The 24,886-nt window shown below is 37.8% G+C and overlaps 1 protein-coding gene across 1 annotated transcript in view; it reads left to right on the top strand.

The window, feature by feature from the left end:
* Positions 1-24,886, top strand: part of efl1 (elongation factor like GTPase 1) — a 119,746-nt gene that overhangs the window by 23,866 nt on the left and 70,994 nt on the right. Inside the window, exons 12-14 of the mRNA XM_062439672.1 lie at positions 14,694-14,857; positions 15,289-15,452; positions 18,150-18,285. Of these exons, the coding sequence (XP_062295656.1) occupies positions 14,694-14,857; positions 15,289-15,452; positions 18,150-18,285 (464 nt within the window). The remainder of the gene's footprint in view (positions 1-14,693; positions 14,858-15,288; positions 15,453-18,149; positions 18,286-24,886) is intronic.

Here is a 24,886-nt window from a genome sequence, read left to right as displayed (position 1 = left end):
ACCAGATGAATAGCAAAGCTGTCCTAACACTTAAAAGAGGGAGGACATCTTACAGCAAAGGGTGGGCTGCTGCCATTTCTCATTGGAAGCATATGCTTACAGGAGACTGGGATTGATGTTTCAGAGTCATTACAGTGGTGGTTTAATGGCCTGGCCTGTGGAACACGTGTGTGAGCTATTAATGTTATAGAGAGAGCTCATTGTCTTTGCTCCACCTCATTGTGCACTGTAGGGTGATCTGCATTTGCTAAATTGTGCTGAAGCTGTAAACCGCTCCACTGTAGTGTAGTGAACTCCAATGACAACCATCATAACTGTCCTCACCTAATAACTGCACAGGAATTACACAAGATAGCTCAATCTGATACAGAAGGGAGTCTGTATTACACATAATCATTTCTATCTGTTATGGGTATTATGTTACTTAAATTCCCCTTCCTAACATGTGCAAGCACTGACAGGAAGTAGATGGCTTATGACCCATTATAGCGTACTTGTAAGCAGATCTCAGGACAGCGTTTAACTGTTAATCTATACTCTTGATTTCACCATTGATGTTACACTCACGTCCTGGACCATCCTCGCCTTAAACTCATTTGGACACAGCCATCTCATTGTAATATAAGCATAAAGAAAGTTAGAAATGCAGTTAGAAATGTTGTGTGGGTTAAACATGGGATGAATAAATAATAAATCCTGAGTTGAAAAATAAAATATGCTAGAAAAGAATAAGAAAAAGAGTAAAATACTATATTCAGTTCTCTTTATACTTCATTCTGTTTATTTAACTAACATTAGTATTTACTACATTATTATATTATTGGCTCCTGGTGACCTGCACTATTATATTATACATTATTATTTTTGACTTGTATGATACATTTTCATTGGCTTTTGTTGGTTTTGGGGCTAAAAAATAAATACATATAAAAATATATCCTTTTTTTAAGCAGGTAAAAGTTTCATTTGGATTCAAGTGTGTATGTTTATTGTTACAATAATAAACACAAACAATGTGAATAGACAAATACAACTGTCACATATTAATAACTGGATGCAGTGCTTCAAGATGTTGGTCTGTTGACACACATGTGAAAATGTTTTTCAGGCTTCTCCAAATTTTTTGGGCCCATAAAACATAAAACTGTATTCAGTTCTTTGCTAGCTGAAGCAGCTAACTTCCTGCTGACCCTCCTGCACACATGGATAACATGAACATAATTTACTGCTTCAGATCTTGCAGATTTTTTTTGGTCGTTAACCCTTATTGGGATTATAGAAACAGGAATTTGTGACGAGTGTTTGTGATCATGGGTGAATATTTGGTTTTAGAAGTGTTGAGGTGTTACTGGTTGTGAATATTAATTAGTCTTCTAGTAAGAACTGCAGTGTATCTGCCTTCTCACAACAACAAAAAACATTCTGATCCAAAAACATTTAGATTTTTATTCATTTGGATGACCTGCAAAAGTTGAAAGATAAACCTAAGTAGATTCAATACACTGGATGTAATACATTGTCATCAAACCCCAATCCTAAGCAGGACTGTGTGTGTGGGATTCATTCAAAATAAAAGAACATGTCGTTTATTGATGTATTTTTAATATTTTTGGACAACACTTGAGCTCTATAAGAAATAAGGATTAACATATATCAGGTGTTAATACACTTGCAGTATGTGTAAGCTGATCACTTCACTGTTGACTTATTTGTGATGGGAATTGATGGTAATAAGAAATGAATAGAGTATCAACAGACTGATCCAACCTGAAAATGCTGATTTATGCTTTAAGCTTACAGCAGTGCAGTGTTGTTTTTTTGCCAAATGTGGGATTAGACTGTTCCCAAAGCTGATGCATTTTTTATGAAACAAAACAAACCTTGAACAAATGAACTCATGCAGAACTTAGGAGTTTGGAGTAAAAACAGAGCTTATTCTTGTATTTTAGTGGCGTGCTGAAATCCAGAAATACACAACAAGCATACACCATATATGTTCTTAGCACCCTGCACGTCCCTCTGTTTTCAGCTCCTTGATCTCCAGTATATCTGTTGCACAGTAGAAATATTTTACTTCAGCCCTCTGGCTGGCATCATCTCTGCTCTCCTTCCTCCTCCTGTCACAGCTCTGGGGTCCTAATTGCAGACTGTGCCGATGCACTCCAAGGGAAACAGAGCGGCAAGCAGAGGAGAGGAGCTATAGACAGGCTGTCAGAGATGGGTTAGAGGATGGGGAACAAAAGATATGTGAAAGAGAGAGAGAAGAAAGGCATAGTGTGAGAAGGAAGAAAAGGTCATCTCAGACTCTGAGCCAGGAGGGAAAAAGCCTGTCCAAAATCTCAGCTAATGAGCCTGCAGAGCCTCCATTCTCTGTAAGCCACTACCTGCAGTAGGCACGCACACTACTGATGTTTCTGTGGCTGCACGTGGCTCCACCTAGCTACAGAAGATGGCCCAACAGTCTACAGTTGATTATGTGGTGTCTGTGTGACTCCTTTAACCCAACAAATGCAAGTAATCAGTGGAAGCTTGGATTGTGAAATGGCTCATGGTAAAGACCATTGCCATGAACATCATTTTTGTTAATGACCAGTCTGGAGATTATTTTTTAAACAAGTTGTTAGTCTGTGTGGCTGTGGCTCAGGAGGTAGAGCCGGTCGTCCACCAATTGGAAGATCAATTGGTGTGAATGGTTAGCTTCCTCCCTGCATGGTAGCTCCTGTCATCAGTGTATGAATGGATGAATGTGACATGTGGTCTAAAAGCACTTTGAGTGGTCAAAAAGACTAGAAAAGAGCTATATAAGTACAGTCCATTTACCATTTATTAAATATCACTTGGTTGCAGGGCCTTTGAAGAGTCTTATCAGCACAGTGAGATTGCCAGGCAACCACAGCATACTCCAGGAATTTTCTGTCCCAGCCAACTAATGGCTTCACATAACCCTCTGTAAACCTTCCATCCCTGTTACATTTCTGATTGTTTTTGTACTGAGTAGTAAGCCAGTAAGGTGCCAGTCAGTGGCGGCTGGTGACAAAAATGTTTGGGGGGGGCGCAGTTTGAAGCCATAGCACCACTTCATACCGCAGCAAAAAAATAAAAAATAAGAAAGGGAAACCAATCTAAAAATAACACAACACACTATAATGATCCTTGGTTTGTCCCAGTATGGTATCTCTGACCCACAGAGAGAGGAATAAAAAATTATAATTAGACATGATAAAATTCACTCACGTCACCAAAAGATACCAGCAGTTAAAGCAGAGTTACCAATAAGGTAATATGCTTAAAAAGAGACACCACCTATATTTTAGTTGTGTCTTCAGTCCTGATTTTACTGTAATCTGTTAGTTGTTGCAATACCTAAACATGACAATAGATGGCGCATTAAGCACTATACACTGCTGTGATTAAGCATAACTTATTTAACTTATTTTAATAATGAAATGTACCCAAATCAACTATAATAGTCAAAATTACTTCCATCATTTCTTATTTTATGAAGTTTTTTACACTTCATAGTTATGTCTTTTATAAAGTATTTTTTTAACACTTTACAATATTAATAACAGCAATGCAGCTACTACCTGATCTTTTATATGTCCTGTTGGAGCTGCTGGATGCAGCCACTGACTGAATCTATGTTCCTCTTCTGGACTTGGCATAGCAGAGGTCTACATGTGGCCAGATGTGGTGAAACAGCTGCAGAAAGAGCTCAGCAATGCTAAGTCTGCTAAAAACAACTTAGCTCCATGCTATTGTCTCGATGGCTGCAGCTTTCTGTTTGCATTTTTTCAGAGAGATGTTTTAGGTGTCGTTCCCCTGTCGTTGTCCACAACTTTTCGGTGCTGACACTTTGAAACAGCAAACAGATAAAGCAATAAAAGGAATAACTCACACTGCATCCAGCTAGCCAGCTCCGTTTATCATAACATCAGCAGGAGAAACTCTCAGCTCCTCCATCACCTGCTGCTGTTTTATCCTCTTTCTCTCTTCTAGTGAACGTCTTGTGAAATTATTTTTTTGTAGAGAAATTACAAAATAATCTTCTTTAATTTCCGCGGCTCCACTTTAACGTCATCTCCTGAACCTACCGTCAGCAGGAGTTTGGGTGACAACAGCTGACGGGAGGGTGTGAATGACAGCCGGAACTGTCCAATCACAGTAGATTAAAAACATGAAACAACAACAATTCGCTGCCAATAAAAGTGGGCGTGTCTGGGGCGCAGCTCAGTGCGCCCCGTGGGAAACGTGACATAGGCCAATGAGAGAGCAGCCTCAGGTCATGTGCTTGTCAAAAGTTTGAGGGCTTGCATTGACTCCCATTAGGCCGGCGCCCCGCATACAGGAAGTACATATAGAAATTAATAAAATACAATTTGGAATCGATTTATAATGAATGCTGACAGGTGCTGAGAGACTAACAGGTGCATTTTACAAGCAAATACTTTTTATTTCATAATGATTTATTATTATCTAATTAATTTATATTTAATATGTTTAAGTAGACTTTCTCTAGATTATTGGATGGCCCCAGCGCCCCGCATTGACCAGCCGCCACTGGTGCCAGTAGGGGTTTTTTTGTTACCTTTTGGACAGAGCCAGGCTTGCTGTTTCCTCAAGGCTTTATACTGTACGAACCATTTACTGGCTCCAGCTTCATATTTTAGCATCCAGACATTTATATCACCTTCATATCTAACTCTTCATATCTTACTCTTAAGAAATAAGTAAACAAGTGTATTTCTCAAAAAGTCAAAATATTACAGTAAAGGATAAGGCTCGTGATCTTTGTTTTTGTTATTGTCAACAAATCTCATGTGCAGAACCAAACCAACAAAGAATTGGTCTTACATGTACTGTGTGTGGAACCCAAGTCTGATTTATCTTATTGTTCTGTGCTGTGTGACATGTTCCAATATCCCTGAATGCAATGGTTACTGTAGATTGTTTAGAAACAGCTCTGAAGAATAATAACGTAGATAACTTTTTCATTCTCAGCAGAGAAGTTCTTAAGTTCTTAAGAGACGCAACAAAGCATGTGCGGGAACACTGCTCTGTTTACAGCTTCACTAGCTTGTCTCTCAACTTTGTGCTACACTGTAAACACCAGTACAAAGTTGGTTGTGACAGAAAAAACACTGTTGCTTTGGCTCTGCACATGAGATTCTTTGACATTAAGAAAAATACAGATAATTGCCTTATCATTTACATTTGAAAAATTCAGCATATGAGGGCAGGTTTCTACAGCTCAGATCATTTAACTATCAAATCTGTCCCCAAGTATGACCTTATCAAGGCAAAACTCTTATGTGTCAAACTAATTGTAATTCAAATTCAAGTTATCACATCCACATCAGTTCATTTGACTCCAGAAAGAAGGTTACCTATTACAGTGAAATGAAATAAAATGAAAAGGCCAATAGCAAGACAGGTTCCCACTGCAATTTTAATACAAGCCAATCTATTTGACATATAATTGGTGTTGGAGTAAATTGTAAGGAGAAAGTAATTGTAGAGGGCATGAAACATTGTTGATAAAAGTGCAGCTTTACTATAAATAAGAAAGACATTATTTTCCAGTATTATTTCTAAATTCTTTCCTCAGTAGTTAATGATTGCAGTGATCCTGGAGCGAAGCAAGGCGGCAGACGGCCTGACTTCTACCTCAATCCCCTAACCCAAACTCACTGTGTTTAAATGGGGAATAGATTCTCCATTTTGGAGGAACAAGATAACCATCCTCTGTCCTTATCTCCTCCTGTTCCACCAGCTGCACAGCTGGTCATGTCCCAGACACCAAGCTGCGCCCGGCAGGATACATAGAGCCAAGTGACTGTTCCTCTTCAGTGCCCTTCATCTCCAACACAGCTGCCAATGGCTTTACTTCTGCATTGAAAATGTCTGCACAGCTGCACCATGGCCCACCAGTTACATTGATCATAGGAGATTCAATCATCAGGAAAATTAGACGAAGATCCACTTCTTTAAGGAGCTAAAATTGCTGACAATTTACATTGTCTTCATAGTCTTCTAAAGACTGCCCATCTCATACCCATCATCATACCCAGCACAATTCTCCATGTGGGGTGTAATGACCAGAGGTCGGAAATAGTGAAACAGGATTTTAACTCTCTAGCCCAATCCCACCCCTTAGAAAAAGGATCTGGGCGCTTCAGCAACACTTTTAAGATTGCACAGTTGGCTCCAGGTGACCTGTAATTCACACAATGTAGTTTTTCTTTAGGAATGATGGAATTCACCCCAGCATCCTAGACGCACAAGTCTTAGTGGACTATATATTGTACATGGTGCTGAATACCTCCACGAAATGACTGAACTGCCATGATTTTAGAACTTCCATCTTTATCACTCAGGTCAGTCATACCGAGCCTAATTCTCCTCAGCCTCACACATTTTAAAGTCTGACCCTACTGCTTCTTTAAAGTCAGAGTCTTTAGAGTCTAGTCTAAACCGTATCCATAATCCTTCGTTTTTAATAATAGGAAAGGTTTAGGTTTAATTCATTAAAATATTAGGAGCCTTACTCAACATGACAATTTGGATCAGCTTAAAATCTTGTTAACACAAATGGATCCTGACATTGTGGTATTATCTGAAACGTTGTTCAGATTCACTGTAATGGATTCTGAGATAGTCTTGGATTATTAGAGCCTTTTTAGAAGGGATAGAATCTCAAAAAGTATGGCTATTTGCCATTTGCTTGTTTTACCTGAACTGTTCTTAATGCAGTCACAGTAGAAAAATGTTTAGATTTTTGGTTCTAAAAGTGTGTATTGCAATTCTTCTGTTATGGTGGTTAGTGTGCACAGACCTCCTTCTTCTTCCTCCTTAGCTATTGACAAGACAACTGATCTTTTAGCTCTTTCTAAAATTCAGAGATGGTTATTAGATGACTTTAACTTAAACTAGTTGAGTTCTGCCTCTGATTATTTGAAAGAAGTCTGTGGCAACAGCCTGGTAATTACTGACCTTACGAGTCCCAACTTAAAAGTCCCCCGGACTAAGCGCCGGACTTGGGGTGATCGGGCCTTCTCTGTTGCTGCCCCCACCCTATGGAATTCACTCCCCCCTCACATCAAAATCTCCCCAACCCTCTCCTCTTTCAAATCTGCACTCAAAACGGACCTTTTTACACTAGCCTTCACCACCTAGCTCCCACCGTACTCTTCATGTTTTAACCTAATTGTAAAGCGACTTTGAGTACCACATAAAGCGCTATATAAATGTGATTTATTATTATTATTATTATTATTATTAAAAGACCCCTATAGTCATCTGATAGACTTAATTTTAACAAATAGAAAAGAAAAAGAAAATGACAGACTCTGGAGTATTTGAGCTTGGTCATACCAATGAATTGTCCAATAGCTTGTGTAAGAAGTACCAGGATAAAATCAACTTTGTCCACAGTGGTGATTAGATGGAATAAAACATTTTGATGAGCTGGCCTTCTTAAATGATCTTTTGAGAAAGGATATTTATGATACTGTTAAAATATCTCATGTTGAATTAGCTTTTGGCCAGTTTTACTCTTTTAATTTAGTGTTTAATAAGCAAGCACCTTTTAAAAATAAAGAAGACAGAATAGGTCATGTCCTGGTTCTCAACTGAAATCTCTTACAGAGAAAAAACAAAGCCTGGGCTTGTGCCAGGTGTACTGGGAACCTGGGTCACTGGCTTGCTTTTGGGCTGCTTGGAAACAAAAATGCACATCTGGAAAAAAAGGTTTTATCTAATTGTTATTTGCGTTCACTTCCCAAAGTATTCAAATCCAGAAAAATTCTGCAAGGCAGTGAATTCTTTCATTCACAAGTCTTCACTCGTATTTCCTGCTGTCCCCACATCTGGTGGATGTTCAATATCACACAATAAAGGGATCTGTGGAGCTTTTAGTGAACATTTTGCATCAGCTGGCAACCTCTTTGAAGAAATGTATACATATTATACACCCAGGTAATGTCAATGCCTTGTTGTACATTACAGCTGTTCTCTTTTGGTGACAGAGACAGTGAATCACTAGCTGTAGACACAAAGGAATTGATTGTTGAGGATAATCGTGACCAATACTTTGTAAAGCTGCCTCTCTGATTATAATGAGATACACAACATATATCGTTAACCTTTCAGTATTAATGGTACAATTCCTAAGGTCTGGAGGGCTGCTTATGTAACTCCTTTACTAAAATGACAACTTAAATACAATTATATGCTCCTCTAAATGATGTTACCAGAAACAGGAATACAGAATAAAGAAATACTAGAATTCCTGGTAAATAATCAGCTGAAATCATTTCTCCCAGCACATTCTATTTTAAGCATACACCAGCTGGGTTTTTGAGAAAAGCATAGCACTGTTACTGCCATCACTTAGATAGACAGAAAGAAACACTGTTCGGGTCTTTTTATTGATCTGTCAAAGGCATTTAATACAGTTGATCATGAACTGCTTTCAAAAAGGCTTCATGTTATCGGATTTGATGAGATTGCTTTTAAAAAGTTAAGAAGCAAGAAAAAGTGACCTTCCGGACAGAAGATCAGTGTGTGGCTATTGGAACTTTGAATTTGTACATATTGAAAAAGGTTCACCTTGAGGCTCAATCGTGAGATCCGTAGAGGGATCTTATGAGCTTATTGAGGCAACTTTTCTATCAGTATTGGATTATGGTGACATTTTATTCATGCATGCGCCAGCTGCAACTCCGAAGCCCTCGGACACTGTTTATCACTCTGCACTAAGATTTATTACCAGTGATAATTATAAAACTAATAATTGTGAGCTGTATGCCAAGGTTGGCTTGCCCTCTCTCTCTGTAAGGTATGATGAACACTGGGTTTTATTTATTTATAAGGCCCTTACTGATTTTGACCTCCCTACATTATTTAGTTTTTACCTTTTAATGTGGGCCCTTACACACTCAAATGACTACATTATGTTGCAGGTTATGGCTGTTTGTGCTTAGTAAGAAAATCCAGTTTTTCACTCTGTTGCAACCTGGAATAATATGCAAAAAGTGTAAAACTCGCCTCGTTTTTATCCTTAGAGAAATAACAATTTTTAATTTCATTCTTATGTAATTCTTATTTTACTTCCAACTGATTTTGCTTTTAGCTGACTCATTTGCTGTTAATGTTAATGTTAAATCATCCTAAGGTTTTTAATATGTTAGTATTTTTACTCATTTGTTGTTTTTTTATATTTATTGACATTTTTATGTAAGTATCTTCGCTGTTTCTTGGTGCCTAGGATGTGTCAATATTGTTTATATTGTTGAAGTCTCTACATCAATATATTTCTGAGTCTAAAGGAAGGTTGAATATGAAAATCCCCCCCCCCCATACAGTTGTCATGAACAGGGAAATTTGATATAGAAACCATAGATGTTTTTATTTTTATTTCTGCTATAAAGTTGGACATTTTAGCACGGGGGTCTGTAGGGTTTCTAGTGGTAGAGGGGCTATGAATATTGCTGTCATTTAAAGTGACCATATGAAATAAAATGTGTCATCATTAAAAATATAAAACACGATAGAATCAAATTTGACATGAAATACAATCATGTCATCGGGGAGAAATGTCATTATTAAATATAATCAGACAGAATGGCATTTAGAAATAAAATGTTTATAATTAATGGTATCCAAAACACAATTATATATATTATACACAATTTACTTATATATATATTTATTGGATAATGACTATTATCTATTTAAATCTGAACACTTTTGGTTTCTGTAGACATGAAGTGTACTTTGGCAAAGATTTCTGTTAACATTCTAAATCTTAATTCCTTGTACTTAACTGTATGTAGTTATGTATGAAACGTGTAGATTTGTTTTGTTAAACTAGGGCCGAGCGATACTGGATTTTTGGGGCCGATGTCAATACCAATATTAGGGAGTAAACATATTTTGATATTGATATATTGGCCGATAATATTACATATATATCATTTTTTTGTAATGATCCCTCACATGTTAAGGAGGTATGATATTCTACAGTTTAACAATAAACTTTATTGTATAAAATGACATCAGTGCACTAAAACAGTAACATTTGCATAAATTAAACTTAAATTAAGAAAAAGGGTCAAATATACATAAAATGCTGCCTATATAACTTCAAAAAATAAAAATATCGGCACATCAAACAACATATTCACCGATATGATATATCTGTGATAGGTCAATATCGACTGATAATATTGATTGACCAATATATCGGTCAGGCTCTAAAAAAAGACCGTAGTAACTTATATTTAAAAAATGAAAGTAACAGGAATTATGGGGATATAGAGGCTGACCTGCATCAAAGGTCCCAGGCTGAATTTGAACCCAGGGCTTTAAGAGAAAGTAGTTTAGTTTAGACTCTTCTTATCATACTGAAAATGATTCAGCAGAGTGTCATAAATATAACCTTCAACTTCCTGCATCTCAGCATGGGGCGTTCACTTAAATATCAGACAAAAAAATGGAATAATATTGCTATAGAATAAGAATATCAGTGTATGACATTTTCACACACTGGAGTCAGAATGGAAAGTAGTTGCAATCAAAATCCTTTTAGCGGTAAAACGTGATGAAGTGTGTTTTTTTGCAGACAGCTTTAATATCAATATATTGTTTAATTTTCCAGTGCACTTTTTTTCACAATGTTAAAAGGTCTGTTTGTGGTTTGTGATGGTCCTGCTCCAGTGTTTGGAAGCTATTACTTCATAACCGCAGCAGGCGAGGCCAGAAACCAAGTCCTGGCATTTCCATTATTACCAATGAGCGACTGATGACCTCTGGAGAAAAGAGAAGAAAAAAAAGCAGTGACTTAGCTGCGGTCTGATGGGAAGCATGAAGACTTGTATGTACCACACTGTGGGGTGCTTATTTAGATCTTTGAGCAGTTCTAGGCTCAAATAAATATCACGTGAAGTTGATAACCTTCACTTAAACATCTGTCTGCTTCTGGTTTGTTTGTCTTCTTGGTTTCGGAGGAAATCATGTGAAAGAAGTGAGTCGACTGGAGCGAGTCAGTAAGAAGAGTTTTGTTCTGAGGGCCAGGCTGTCATCCAGTGGGGTTTGCTCTTTTGTGGTTTCCTGTTAGAATCCTGAATTCAAGCTGCAGCCCCATTTATATCCAATTTATTCAAAAGAGTGGTGCAATCAGTCTCAGTGAGTCGTCAGGGCTGCTGCTGTTGTCAGGGGCAAATTATGGGCTGTTTTAAGTGGTTTGTCATCATGGAGCTGAACTCTGCGTTGGATGCCGTCACTCAGGCCTATTGTGAGCAGCTGTGTTGCTATAGTCACTGTGGTCTGTTTGAAGAGGTTATACACATGCACGCATACGCTGATACACCAACCGCACTGCACATGCACATGCACACACAGACCACACTGCACACATGCACACACACAGGTCATGTAGCAAAACTAACGTGGAGATAATTGCGTTCTGTTTTTACAGCCCCTGTCTGGGGATGTTTAAAGTTTGCCACTTCTCAAATGTTCATTTTCAAGAAGTGGTTTCTCATCAGATTGGCAGGTACCGCTCTGTCATTGTGCAATACAGTGATGCTGATGCAATGTACGTCAAACCTACCCTGAGCTGAAATTATGGGTTGATTAGTGATTAATGATTGACTGAACAGTAATCAGCAGCAGTTTTGGTAATGGAGTAATTATTGATGTCATTTTTTCAAGCAGAGATGCCTGTTTTCTAAACTTCCTCTCAAGTGTGAGGATTGGCTGCTTTTCTTTTTTAAATATGATGGTAAAGTTTAGTCTAGTTTTTTTATTCAAACATGTAGGCGGCAAAATATAACAAAATAGAAAGGAAAGCAACATTTCAGATAAACAACAAAATAATATCCATTCAATATTTGAAAAAGTTGTAGGAGGAAAGAAGGAACTTTTCTTGTCCTACTCCCTTTTTTAAAACTCTAACAATCAAATCAAAGCCAACAAAAAAATTCAAAACAACACAAGTGAAAAAGACACACTGTACCAAATCATATTATTGCAATCCACCTCTTTGTTCGTCCTTTCTATATCTGTCCAAAATGTTAGTTTTAAAGATCTGTTTAAACTTATTTTATGTTCAACCTGTTTTCATTTCTTCATTACAGTTGTTCCACAGACTAACTCCCTGTGTTCTTATACAATGAAGTTTAGCATTTGTTCTCACTACTTGTTTTTTATACTGAGATAGTCCTCGTAGATCATGCCTACCTTCTCTCATTTGGAACAACTCTTGGAAACTGAGTATCTTTGGGTTTAAAACTGTTGGTCAGATAAAACAAGTCACGTGAAGGTGTCACTTTGTGCTCTGGGTCCACACTGAAAACTACTGATGAATTTAGGGCTGGGTATCTTTTAAAAATGACGATACCAGTACCAATCCAAGTACCCTTAAAGAGATACTGCTATCAGCTGAGTACTTCATTTGATACCCATTACACATGTTGTGCACTGTCTTTTATCTGGTGTAACAGGTGTGTAGTGTAGACACACTTTAGAGCGTTTAGGGGACATCTTGGCTGCTGAACTGTTAAGCGCGTTAACTCAAATTCACCATGATTTCACCACCACAGACGGGTTGTATCTGATGTGGCAGTGGGCCAATCACATGTCACATTAAATCGAAGAACACTTGTGTTGATTGGCTGTGAGCAACTCCATACAAATAGTTTTATTTTCTAGCTCTGGGTGCAAAAAGGATCGATTGCAGGTATCGATTGACCAGACACGTTAAGATATTACTTGGTATCAATTTATTTTGGTCAATACCTTAAAATGTATCAAGTACAGATACCCAGCCCTAGATGGATTACATTCATATTCTCCACAGGAGGAACTGTAATCATTTTGGTGAGGTTTCATCTGTCACCTCCATTAGACTGAGATGGTGACTTTGCTAAATATAACCTGCTAAAGTTATCCATATGTTAGCATTGTCATTCTCAGCATGTTGCCATGATGGTGGTAGTTGTTACTGTGGCTTTAAACTCTTGCAGGAATATTTACTCAAATATTTATGGCCAGTTTAGGTGCTAAACAGTTCAGTTGCCTTTGATCTGATTTACGCAGATAAAATGGAACAAAAAGCACCACTGCTGAAACTTGCATGTGTAACTTCATGTGATATGTAATGTGTGGAGAGGCACAAAATATAGGAAGAGGGAATAGAAGTTCATACAAAACATTCACTGCACCTGATTCTTGGTGTAGAGTGTGACAAAGATAGCAGATAGAACTGAAACTTAAAATCTGCAGCACTGTTTTATCTGACATTAAGAGAGAGAGAGAGAAACGGAAACACAAATTACAAAATGCAGCTATCCTCTTAGCACCATGGCACAATCTGTTGTATCATTTAAAGTTTAAACATTTAACCAAAAACCATTCAATCACTGTTTTTTTGTGGAGCTATTCATCAGACTGTTTAAACTTTGCTCACATGCAGCCCTTCTCTTTCAGGATGAACACACATTTGCAGTTCCAAGTCATCTCTTTAACAAATATTCAGAGTTCAGCAGTATAAAACATTTTCCTTTATGCTTCATGACTTCACAAACATGCACTTTACTCAGCACTTCATGCAAATCAGAAGGACTGAGTCTAGGCTCATTTACATCTGCAGTCTGAGTAAATACCTCACTAACCTGGACATGTTGTGCCCCAGGCAGGAATTCGCAGCTGTCTTAATAAATATCCCCCTTAGTCACATTTACATGTGATTGATTATTTGAATGTAACACTCAAGAGTTTGATATGACTTCACCATCTGTGTCATTTTGAAGTCTACTTGATTTTTATAGATTTGGTACAGATATTAAGATTGAGATTGAGATAGATCACAACTGTAAATTAAATTGAAGAAGTATCCAAATGAGTGTGTCTCTTTGGTTCATCCAGTGATTTTAATATGTAGCAGATCAAACTGCTGCATCATACTGGTGTTAAGATTCTGTAAATCCAGTGTTACCATTAAACAGTCCTGCTCATTGATTTGACTTACTGCCCACAATGATATTATACAACCAGCGATATTAAAGAGATCATCTCATGATATATTTATACTAAATTTCCCCAAGGAGATCAATGAAGTTTAAATCTATCTATCTATCTATCTATACACCGAGCAGCCATAAAACCACCTGACTAATTATTACTCCGAAAGACTTCTGAAGGAGTCCTCTGGTATCTGGCACCAAGATGTTAGCAGCAGATACTTTAAGTCCTGTAAGGTGTGAGGTGGGGTGTCCTATTGTTTGGACTTGTTTTTACAGCACATCCCAAAGATGTTCAATTGGATTGAGATCTGTTCAACACCTTGAACTCTTTGTTACGTTCGTCAAATCATTCCTGAACAATTTTCGCAGGGTGCATGATCCTGCTGAAAGAGGCCACAGATATCAGGGAATACTGTTGCCATGAAGGGATGTACTTGGTCTGTAACAATGTTTAGATTGGTGGTTCAGAGGAGAAAGGCTGTAACATAACAAAATGTGAGGAAAGTGAAGGGGTGTGAATACTTTCCGGATGCACTGTATGTACCACCTCCCTATTGCAATGTTTTGTGTTTAGGTCAGAAGAGGTACTGACCTGTGTGTGTGTGTGTGTGTGTTGTGTGTTGTGTGTTGTGTGTTGTGTGTGTGTGTGTGTGTGTGTGTGTGTAGGCCCTTGACACAGGAGGAGATCGCCCAGCGTAGAGACCTGGCAAGACAGAGACATGCTGACAGGATGGCAGCTGGTCAGCCAGCAGAGACAACAGAGAACAACAGAGACCCCACCCTATCAGGGAGTACAGCACAGGAAGGCCAGTCTGCAGGAGCCATCACAGGTAAATTGGACACTTCACTCATCTTTATCCCTTACTTTTCAACAGTTTGACCGGGGATTAATGGTGAACATTAAATTTGACATGGTTTTTTTTAGCTAGAACAGTTGAATATGTTCAGGAAACTGGTTTAATTATATGCTTTACAGAATGAAAGACAAGAATAGTTGCAATAATCAAATTCCAGATGATTGAAGTATAACTTTGAGACATTGTCCAAACTCAGTGATGCCTCCATCCCTTTTTTCTTGTAATTAGCCTGTTCTGTCCTCTTCACTGTGATTGGTCATTTTTCCTGCTCACCATATCCTAACTGCTTTACAGCGCCCAAAAAAAGAAAGCAGGATCCAGCATCCAGTATCAAAGCACCTTCTGTGTAAAGTCAGATGGTTCACTGTGATCATTCTCCTGTATGTTTTTTTCTTTCTTTAAAGCTAAGATGGAGAGTCTGATAGTGAGAGAGTCAAAACCAGAGGAGGAAGAGGAGCAGAAGGAGACTTTCATAGCATTTGCCAGGGTCTACAGCGGAGTGGTCAAGAAAGGACAGAGAGTGTTCGTATTGGGACCAAAGTACGACCCGGCCCAGGGCATGAGCATGGTAAATACACAGTTATCAGTAAAGCTCTACAGTACTCTGTCTCCATTATGAACAAATGTGTTTTTAAAGTCATCACTAATTGTTGAGGCTTTTGGACAGCAAAATGTGAAGTCAGATATGCACCAACAAACACTTTACATTTCTGCATTGTTTTACTCTAAAGAGAGAGTTTGGAATGTATGGAAGTTTGTATTGGATTTTAAACTAAATGGTAAATGGACTGTACTTATATAGCGCTTTTCCAGTGTTTTGACCACTTAAGCGATGGTCCGGCGTAATTTTTTACCTAGCGACATATGCACCATTACGTCTATCTAAACACCCCCTCACCCCTTTTTTTTCATTTGGTCGCAAATTTGTGGAGTTAGAGCAATCAGCCGAATTGCTTAGTACAGGCGCTAATGGAACCAAAAGTGTATCTCGTAAATGAATCCACTAATACATGTAAATACATTTTTACAGGATCCCCGCCGATACTTAAAATGTCTTAAAATGTTTTCAATTTAGTTTTTAATATTCAAGGTCAAACTTAAAATGTTTAAAACTTTTTTAATTAAAGTAAAAAATAACCAGCAGTTAGAACTATAATGAAACTAATCATTAGTTACAGTCCTATAAAGTTTACTTCAAAATGAGCTCCATTTCAACCCACTACAACAATAAAATCCTGCTTTTGTATTATTATTGTCTCATAATATATTATATATGAGTACAACCGTCACATGACACTTTTCTGCATTGAGTACTTACTTGAAAAATGTGAAAAGAAGTATTAAAAAGGTCTTAAAAGTCATTCAATTTGTACTTAAAAAATGTGCATTTATATAATGTGAATTTATTAAGCCTAAACAGTTTACATGTGGGCTTAATGGAAATAAATCCACAGTGTTTGTATTTAAAAATACACAATCATGAATCATATGATAATACATGAATCAGTATATTGATGGATTGGTTTTATTTCCCTGCCCACTGTAGTGAGAGAGTTTACCTGTCTGCCTGCAGTGAAACAGGTGAGCTCACAGACAGACTGAGAGCTGATTAATCAGTGCAGATACAGTAAATAACATACAGCAGGATGTTCATCCCCCCCATGTGGGCCTTCACAATAAAACAGCTGTCTGTGCAGATTTTACTACGTGATTGGTTGATGCTTTTATTCGCTGTGTGAAAACTCATGAAAACTGACCTCTGCATATTTGTGTTCTGTTCAAAAGCACTAAAGACAAAAACAACAGCTGGAAAAAAAATATTGACATGAGAATGAATCCCCCAAAAATAAAAAATAAAACAGCCCCTGCGTGTAAAGACCTTAAGACTGAAAGATTTATATACTGTGGCTACACTCTGTACTGGAACTCAGAGAGTGCCAATTCAGTGTCATATCAAAGCCTTCAACATTTCTCTTTTTATTCTGCATTCCAAACATAGATTTAATGCCTCTTAAGGCTGCATATGAGTTACTGCCTCTAAACTCATCCTCCACTTGACCTTTTACACTTCAGTTTAGCCAATTTTATCTCCCTCTTAACACACTTCTGACCTACGCTGCCCCCCTGATAAAAGCTTCTTCTGATTCAATAGTTGTTTGGCTGTATGCATTATGCATTATTCATTCACTTTTTTAACTTGTTTTGTGAGGAATGGCCATATTGTAATGTGTCAGTGAGTTTTTCTGGATCTCTATATGATTCTTTACATCTAAAACAGTGATGTAGTTCCTGAATAGAGTCATTAGACCACACCATGATGTCATCACACTCCATTTCTTTCCCCTCCTCAGAGTGACAGAGAGAAACTAAATGAACAGAAATGAGGTCAGAGGTGCTGAGAGGAGCTTTGCAATAAGGTTTCTATTTAAGTATACAGTCTTTAATGATATAACAATGAGTGCTGCTCTGACATAGCAGCAACTTTTACAAAATAAGCTATACTCAAAATCTGCTTACTAGGTTTCGTTGGATTTTTCAGCAGCTTTTCATATTCATGTAAAAATTTAGTGTGCTCAGTTGTCATAGAGGTGATTTACTTCCCACTACGTGTCCTAAGCATGAGCATTCACTCACATGATAACAGGTGGTAGTACTGTATATCAGGGGAGACGTTAACCTCTCTCTGTTGAAATATGGCCTCTGCTGTCAGATATGAATGCGTCTACATTTCAAAGCTCCTGAAAAGGTTCGTAAGTGTACCTTAAGTTAAAATTATTTCTTATCTCAACTCCTACACTGATATTAAATCATTAAATCTACTGCTTCAGTTTGTGCTTGCTGCTGACATCCTGACCATGGGAAATAGAATGTTATGGGGCTGTGGCTCAGGAAATAGATTGTCTACCAATTGGAAGATTGGCAGTTCGATTCCCGGCTCCTCCAGTATCTTGGGCAAGATGCTTAACCCCAAATTGCTCCCGTTGCTGTGCCAACGGTGTATAAATGTGTTTGTTTGTTTAGTTTCCTCCTGATGAGCAGGTTGGCACCCTGTGTGGTAGCCCCTGTCATCAGTGTATGAATGTGTGTGAATGGGGTGAATGAGACGTAATGTAAAAGCGCTTTGAGTGGTAATAACAACTATAAAAGCACTATATAAGTACAGTCCATTTACCAATTTACCATTTACCTGTCATTAGGACCCCCCTAAAAATGCTTTGTCAGCATCCTCATTCCTCATGCTTGATCCCTCTCATATGTGTGCCAGCTGCCGGAGGGTTGCAGTGCTTCAGACTGTGCCTCTGAGGTGCCTCATATGTCCTGTTGTTCCATGGAAAGCATTTACCTGCTGATGGGCAGAGAGCTGGATGAGCTGGAGGAGGTGCCTGCTGGAAATGTGCTAGGTACAGTAAACATTTCTCTTACGGTGTATTAGCTATTATGTTGTATTAGCAATGTCATGGAAAATTGTTCATCACTGGTTAACTCATCAGTGGAGAAGTGCTCAGGAGTCCAGGACGTCTTATGTAGACCTGTCACAATAACTACTTTTGTTGGACGATATAGTGTCTCAGAAATAATAGCTATAAACAATATTACAGTTATTTGAAGATCGTTTTATACCACTGATATAATGATAATGTAATAACATAATAATGTAAGGGGGTGGGGGGTGGGATTGTAGAGTGGGTGCTACACTTGTGTAAAAACACAGACTTTCATTATGGGCTGGGACAGAGTTATTTACCTTTAATTCCATATAAGCAGCGCAGCTCGCTTCTGCAATCTCATGAATAGCCTCTTAGCTGCTAATGTGAAGTGTGGCAATATTGAGTAAAAAAAAAGATCATGGTCATATCAATGTATCATATGATAAATCCATATATAGACCTGATGATGTTGATAATTACCCAGACGGGGAGTTCCGGTCCTCTGAAATGAGGCCAATGCGGAAGTAACTTAAAACTGCATTCTATCAAAAGGCCACCAGGGGGCGACCGTTTTGGTGTCAAAAGGACTTCCGTCTCTATACAAGTCAATGGAGAATTCACCAACTTCTCACTTGATTTCTAACCTCAGTAAACGTTTTCAAAATGTGTTTATGGTCTCAATCGCTAGTTTAAAGCCTTCTTCAATGCAGTATGATGTTCATTTGTGAAATTTTGGAGAATCTGTGTTTTTATTTTTCCCGGCATGCACCGGAAATTTTCAAGATGGCGCTGCCCAGATCCCAAACTATTGGCTTCCGAGATTTGATTGACCGGTGACACTTGGTAGGGGGCGGTGCTTCAGCGAACTCGGCGGGCACTCCCACAGCGTTTGGGAGAAGAGAAATAGGCTGACTTTTACACAACTTTGAAGCCTAATTTCATATATTTCACGATTTCTTTAATCATTCAAATTTGGCAGGTTGGTTAACAACTTACTTTTCTGTGGTGTGTCAAACTCAGAACACATATTTATTCTTACTTTACACAGACTTTAATGACTGGTTTAATTTGAATGCACCAGTAGTTATTCATTTATAAACACATATGTGTTACTTTTAACTGAAACACAATCAAAACACACATATTACACCTGAAACAGTGTCAGGTTAATGGTTAATGATTTGCTTAACTGAACTTGACCTGTCAGACCGGGTTCGGATTAGGCTATGAGTCTTAATTTAACCTTTTAAAAGAACACAGTAACTTTACATATTTAATACAGTGTGTAGATGTATGCTTACTGAGTCCCAAAAACTCTTCATCAGAGCTGTCGCTGTGTGTAAATAGACTACTGCACCCGAGTCATGCTTTTGCACATTTTGCTTCAGCATGAGTTTAGTCTGTAAATACTGAAACATCACAGCAACTAGTGTATGAAATACTTCTGATCAACACACAATCATTTTTCCGTTCTACATACGGCATTAACAGGTCTATTTTCATTAGCCACCGAAACAGCTGGAGTGCGCAGAGTGTGCTTGACACCGCTGTTTATAGGACGTTATAGATCATAAGTGTGGACGCTCACATCATTCTGTTTAAAGTTATAAATATAATTATAGTTATTGTTCTTAGTGTGGACAGCCTTTTACATACCTATAATCATATCCAGATCCAACACCTCTCTGTATTTTACTGGTATAGGACACACCAGGGTTTAAGACATACCCCACTTTTAAATGAAAAAGTATTGTGTTAAAGGTGCAACTTATACACCGGCTTTAACGGTATGCTGCTGGTTGTACGATAAGTTAATAACATCATTATTGTGACAGCCCTTATCTTATGCTGAAAATGGTTATTGAAGCTCGGCCAAGGACAATCAAAGTATTATCAATAACTGATGTATGATATCACCACGATTCTGATGACACTGTCCTCTGTGGATAGTCATTAAACCTTCACAGATAGTACCACCAATACTCTATGTCCATAAATGGTCATACTCAATGCATCTACAGTAATGGAATTAGCCTATTGGTTCATTATTCTACAAACAAGGAAACACAGTTACCCATCTGTGGGTTTAGGGAGTCAGACAGTATGTCTCTCTGCCAAGATGATAGTGTTGCCTTAACTGTGACCCCAAGGCTCATGCTTGACCGTAACTATGGAAAATTCCTTAACAATCATCACGTTGCTTTAATGGAGCTCGTTGTTGTGGGATTTTTGGGATCGAAATGTCAGTCAAAGCAGATTTGATTCTTTAATTCTCTTCAGTGACGTCAGCCATGAGTGGCAGATGAGTGCTGTCTTTGCTGTGACTGGTGGACATTGTGGTGGATATATGGTGGATTTTTGGGGAAAGAAAAATTCTCAAGCTTCTTATACACAATGTGAGATGACTGGAAGTTGGAGTACTTGTCAGGCTTGTATGGGTGTGAACATTTCCTTAATAGAAAATCAAAGAAATGAACAACTGATGATCCATATGAACAGCTAGAATATTAAGATGTGTGTTATGTTGCTTATGTAGCAGCCTGCGCATGTAACCCCCCCATGTAACACTAAATCACAGGACTAGTCCTTTATAAACATTACAAATGTTCTCAGATATCATACAAGTCTCATCATTTATCAATACTGCTATCCACTTCAAGCATCCAGTATTGGTTTTGGGTTTTGGTTGTGGAAGGAATTCCTGATATTATGACCTACTTGTCTGTTATTGCTGTGTATCCCACACTAATGTCAGCACTGATTCACAGTGCTACCAGTAACAGGCATGTGTTTCTCTTCTGGTTGCCTCACTCTGAAAACTTGTGACCTAAATTTTGACTCACGCACCGATACTTCCTAGATTCCCATGTCCTCACTTTAAAGCCAGGTCCAAGCTAGAGCCTTCATCTTCTTCTACACCTTCTTTCCTGATGTGTCTTTGTTTAAGATGAATAAATATGTGGTTAAGTTCGATGATTACAAATGATGATTACATTTTTCTCAGTCCTGCTCTGACAATTGCACATGCCATCTTAATGTGGCCGAGTGGTCCCAGTCCACTGCTTTACATCCTGTTGTCTACTCTTTTTCTTTTTTTTCTCTCAGAAACATATCCACAAATGACTCCTTTCACTAGTCTACACATTTAGACACACATTACAGCTATATTAACCACTGTTTATACTCCCTGCAGGCTCCAGACTTCGTACTGCTCTGTAAAGATGAATTATCTGTGATGTGCCTATATATTGGTTATGAGTCTATTTCCCGTCATGTACTGCAAATGTAGCTCAGGCTCTGTTTAATGCAGTTAGACATGCTGACATCAGATTCAACGAGGAACACAGTAGAAACTCCACATGGGTCAATGATGGGGGTTTTTGTCCATGTGGTTTAGTCAAATTTAAAGGGGTTAAAATGTGCAAATAAACATTTTTGAGAGAATATATTAGAGGATTATGGTAAAAATGTCTAAGTGGTGTAACCATAAAAACTTTGTACCAAATCATCCAACTTGCTTAAAAACAGTAAATTCTCAATAAAACACCATATCAACTAGTTTGGCATGATCTTACATTCTAACTTTTATATTAAATAAAGGTAATGGAATACAATTGTTCTAAATATTACATTTACTCTGGGTTACCATGGAGATCAGGAAACATTTACATTGTTTTTTTAACAAAGTCATTATTAGTATAAGTCCACTTAAATACACTGTAGGTGGATAAAATATGGAATATTTATCATTATTTCGTGGTTACACCATTTAACATTTTCAGGAGCATTCAGTCTTACTTTTGGTAAAAAATGGTGCAAATGTCATTTCAAATGACATAAAACCAAGAAAAATACTAAATGTACATTTTAACAAACCTGATGCTGCTTTTAAAACTATTTTAAACATATTTTTTAATTGCTCATCTTGCCAACCCTTATTTGTCACTGCCATATACTACATGTAGAGATGCATTCAGATTCGATTATACGCCTGTATAACATGTACATAATGTGTGTATACATCAGCCTCTGCTTTGTGATTGTTAGTTGGTGCAGTATTGAAGCGACCTCCCATTAGTGTTCCTGAGTGCTGTAGATGCTGAATGACAATCAGACCTGTGTGAAATCTTCCTATGAGACTGGCATCAATTATGAAGGAGACATACATTACAGGATATTGACGTGCAGTCGTCAGCTGGTATGGGCGTGGGGCAGAATGCACACTAGGAACAAGTTATCCATAAGACTATCCGCCCTTAAGTGACCATCACAGATCCCTCTGCTCCTTATTGAGTTTGGACTGTCAGTTCACAAATGTGCTGTAAATGGACTTTACTGACTCTGTTGTCTGCAGTGTGGCTGCTTCACAGACATGGACTTAGATCTTACATCATCACATTTCTTCACTTTTTTAAGTGATACTGAATCATGTGACTATGGTTGGAGATTGAAAAGGTCAGTTATAGATGTGGTAACTAGGATGTAGTGTTGGTGCTATCATTATTAAAATATGCACCATTATCTCCATGGGGAAGGAGGTATAATGTACTATACTTAATCATTTCAATTATCCAGAAGAAAAATGACCTCACATAAAAAAAGGCAGCTAAAACACATTCAAATATATAATATACATTTGTTTGAGACACCACTGGTGTTTTAGCTTCAGTGTGCAGGCTAACTGTAAGCTGAGTGAGTGAGTGAGTGAGGGTGAGGGAGTGTCTGTGTGTCTGCTGTCTGGGTGGACAGAGGTGTGCTGATAAGTACACATTAACTTTAAATGCCATAGAAATACTATTTAAAAAAAAAAGTATAAGTGCATTATCATTATTATAAACTGTGAATTTAGCTGGTTGTAGTGAGAAGACTGAGCTGCAGTTTATTCCATGGAGCCTTTTAACCAGCTCTGATTTCAACTTTGATGGTATATATTTTAAATTCTTTTGTTGTTGAAAGCACAGCATTCCAGGACTACACTGTCAGATTCTTTGTAAGATTCTGCTATAGTTGTTTCTATTTAAATGTGTGTTGAATAGATGACTTATTCATAACACATTACATAGTCACATAGTCCAGTCAGCTTTTAGCACAGACTTAAAGTAGGGGCCTGTGGAATCTGTGTTATAGCATTTTTAAATTCTCAATTTTGTAATATTATCTGTGATTCAGTTATTACAAAAACATGAAGATCTACCTTAATGTTGCCTTCAGTGAGTCTGTGCTGGGTCGCCAGCCCCTGTCAAAAGATACTTGTCACCAGGCCTAATGACTTTTGTGGGGGAAACCCTGGAAAGAAGCAGCTGTGAGTGACCATAAATCAGCATAAAACAGCTGTCAGCAGGTGACTTGACTCATTGTAAAAAAAACAGAAGTAGTTCTACAGTTCTACTTTTCCACTGTAGCAAAACTAAACTGTTTCAGTGATAGTTTTGGCCAATGAGCCACCGCTGGATGTTTACATTTTTCAAAATAAAGAACCAAAATAGCTATTTCCTTTCTTTCTTCTTCTCGGTTTTAGGGTTACGGTTGTACGAACTGTGAATTTGTGTGTACTGTTACACCCCTACACTATAGCCTTTGTAGGTCAGATCATATTTGTAGCATGAGTTTCAGTCCCCTCTCATGAGGCTTTTTGTTCTTTGAAGAATCTCTCCACCTACATTTGTGTGATTCTGTGCTAAACTCGGAAAAATGAATCAATGGCCAGGGCTATATGTGGAATATAAGATAGATGCTAAATAGACTGTACTTATATAACACTTTTCTAGTCTTTTAGACCACTCAAAGTGCTTTTACACTACATGTCACATTCACCCATTCACACACATTCACACACAGTTGGCACAGCCATCAGGAGCAATTTGGGGTTAAGTGTCTTGCCCAAGGACACATCAACATGTGGACTAGAGGAGCCGGGTATTGAACCACCGTTCTTCCGATTAGTGGACGACCGCTTTACCTCCTGAACCACAGCCACTATTTATGTACTTGCCCTCTCACTCGTAACATTATTTAAGAACTAACGGGCTAATGTCAACTGTCACATGTTGCCATAGCAACAGCAGACATTGACGTATGGGCTAATGGGCTGTAAATGGAGTGCAGGATCAAGCGTCATTATAAATACAGATAAGATATATTATATTTATCACAGAATAATTAGTTCAATTGTTAAACTTAATATTGAATTTATTGTAATCTTTGGATTCATCTGTTGTTTTCTATAAAACGAATGAATGATTTTATCACCTTTCGATTTATTTGAATGAATCATTTCTCAAACTTCATTATAACCTCTTTTATGTTTGTTGGAATTTTGATCTTTATTGGTTTTAAATAGAATTATTTAGAGAATGTATCATTATTCTAGGATACTGTGGTTTTGAAACAATAGTGTGATTGTTGCCATATATTGTACAATGTTCCAGGCCAGATGAGTTGGCAATAAAACTACTGAAGAGCAGTGATATCAGTTTGTTTTCAGAGTAAGACTGTCCTTCTTATTAAAAAACAATGTTCATCCTGAGTCCAGCACAGACTGATCCTGTTTAAAAACACCTGTGGGAAGAGTTTC

Source organism: Scomber scombrus, chromosome 1 (genome assembly GCF_963691925.1).
Source record: "Scomber scombrus chromosome 1, fScoSco1.1, whole genome shotgun sequence".
Taxonomy (NCBI): domain Eukaryota; kingdom Metazoa; phylum Chordata; class Actinopteri; order Scombriformes; family Scombridae; genus Scomber; species Scomber scombrus.
Note: the sequence above shows the minus strand (reverse complement) of the source record. Positions and strands in the feature narration are given on the sequence as shown.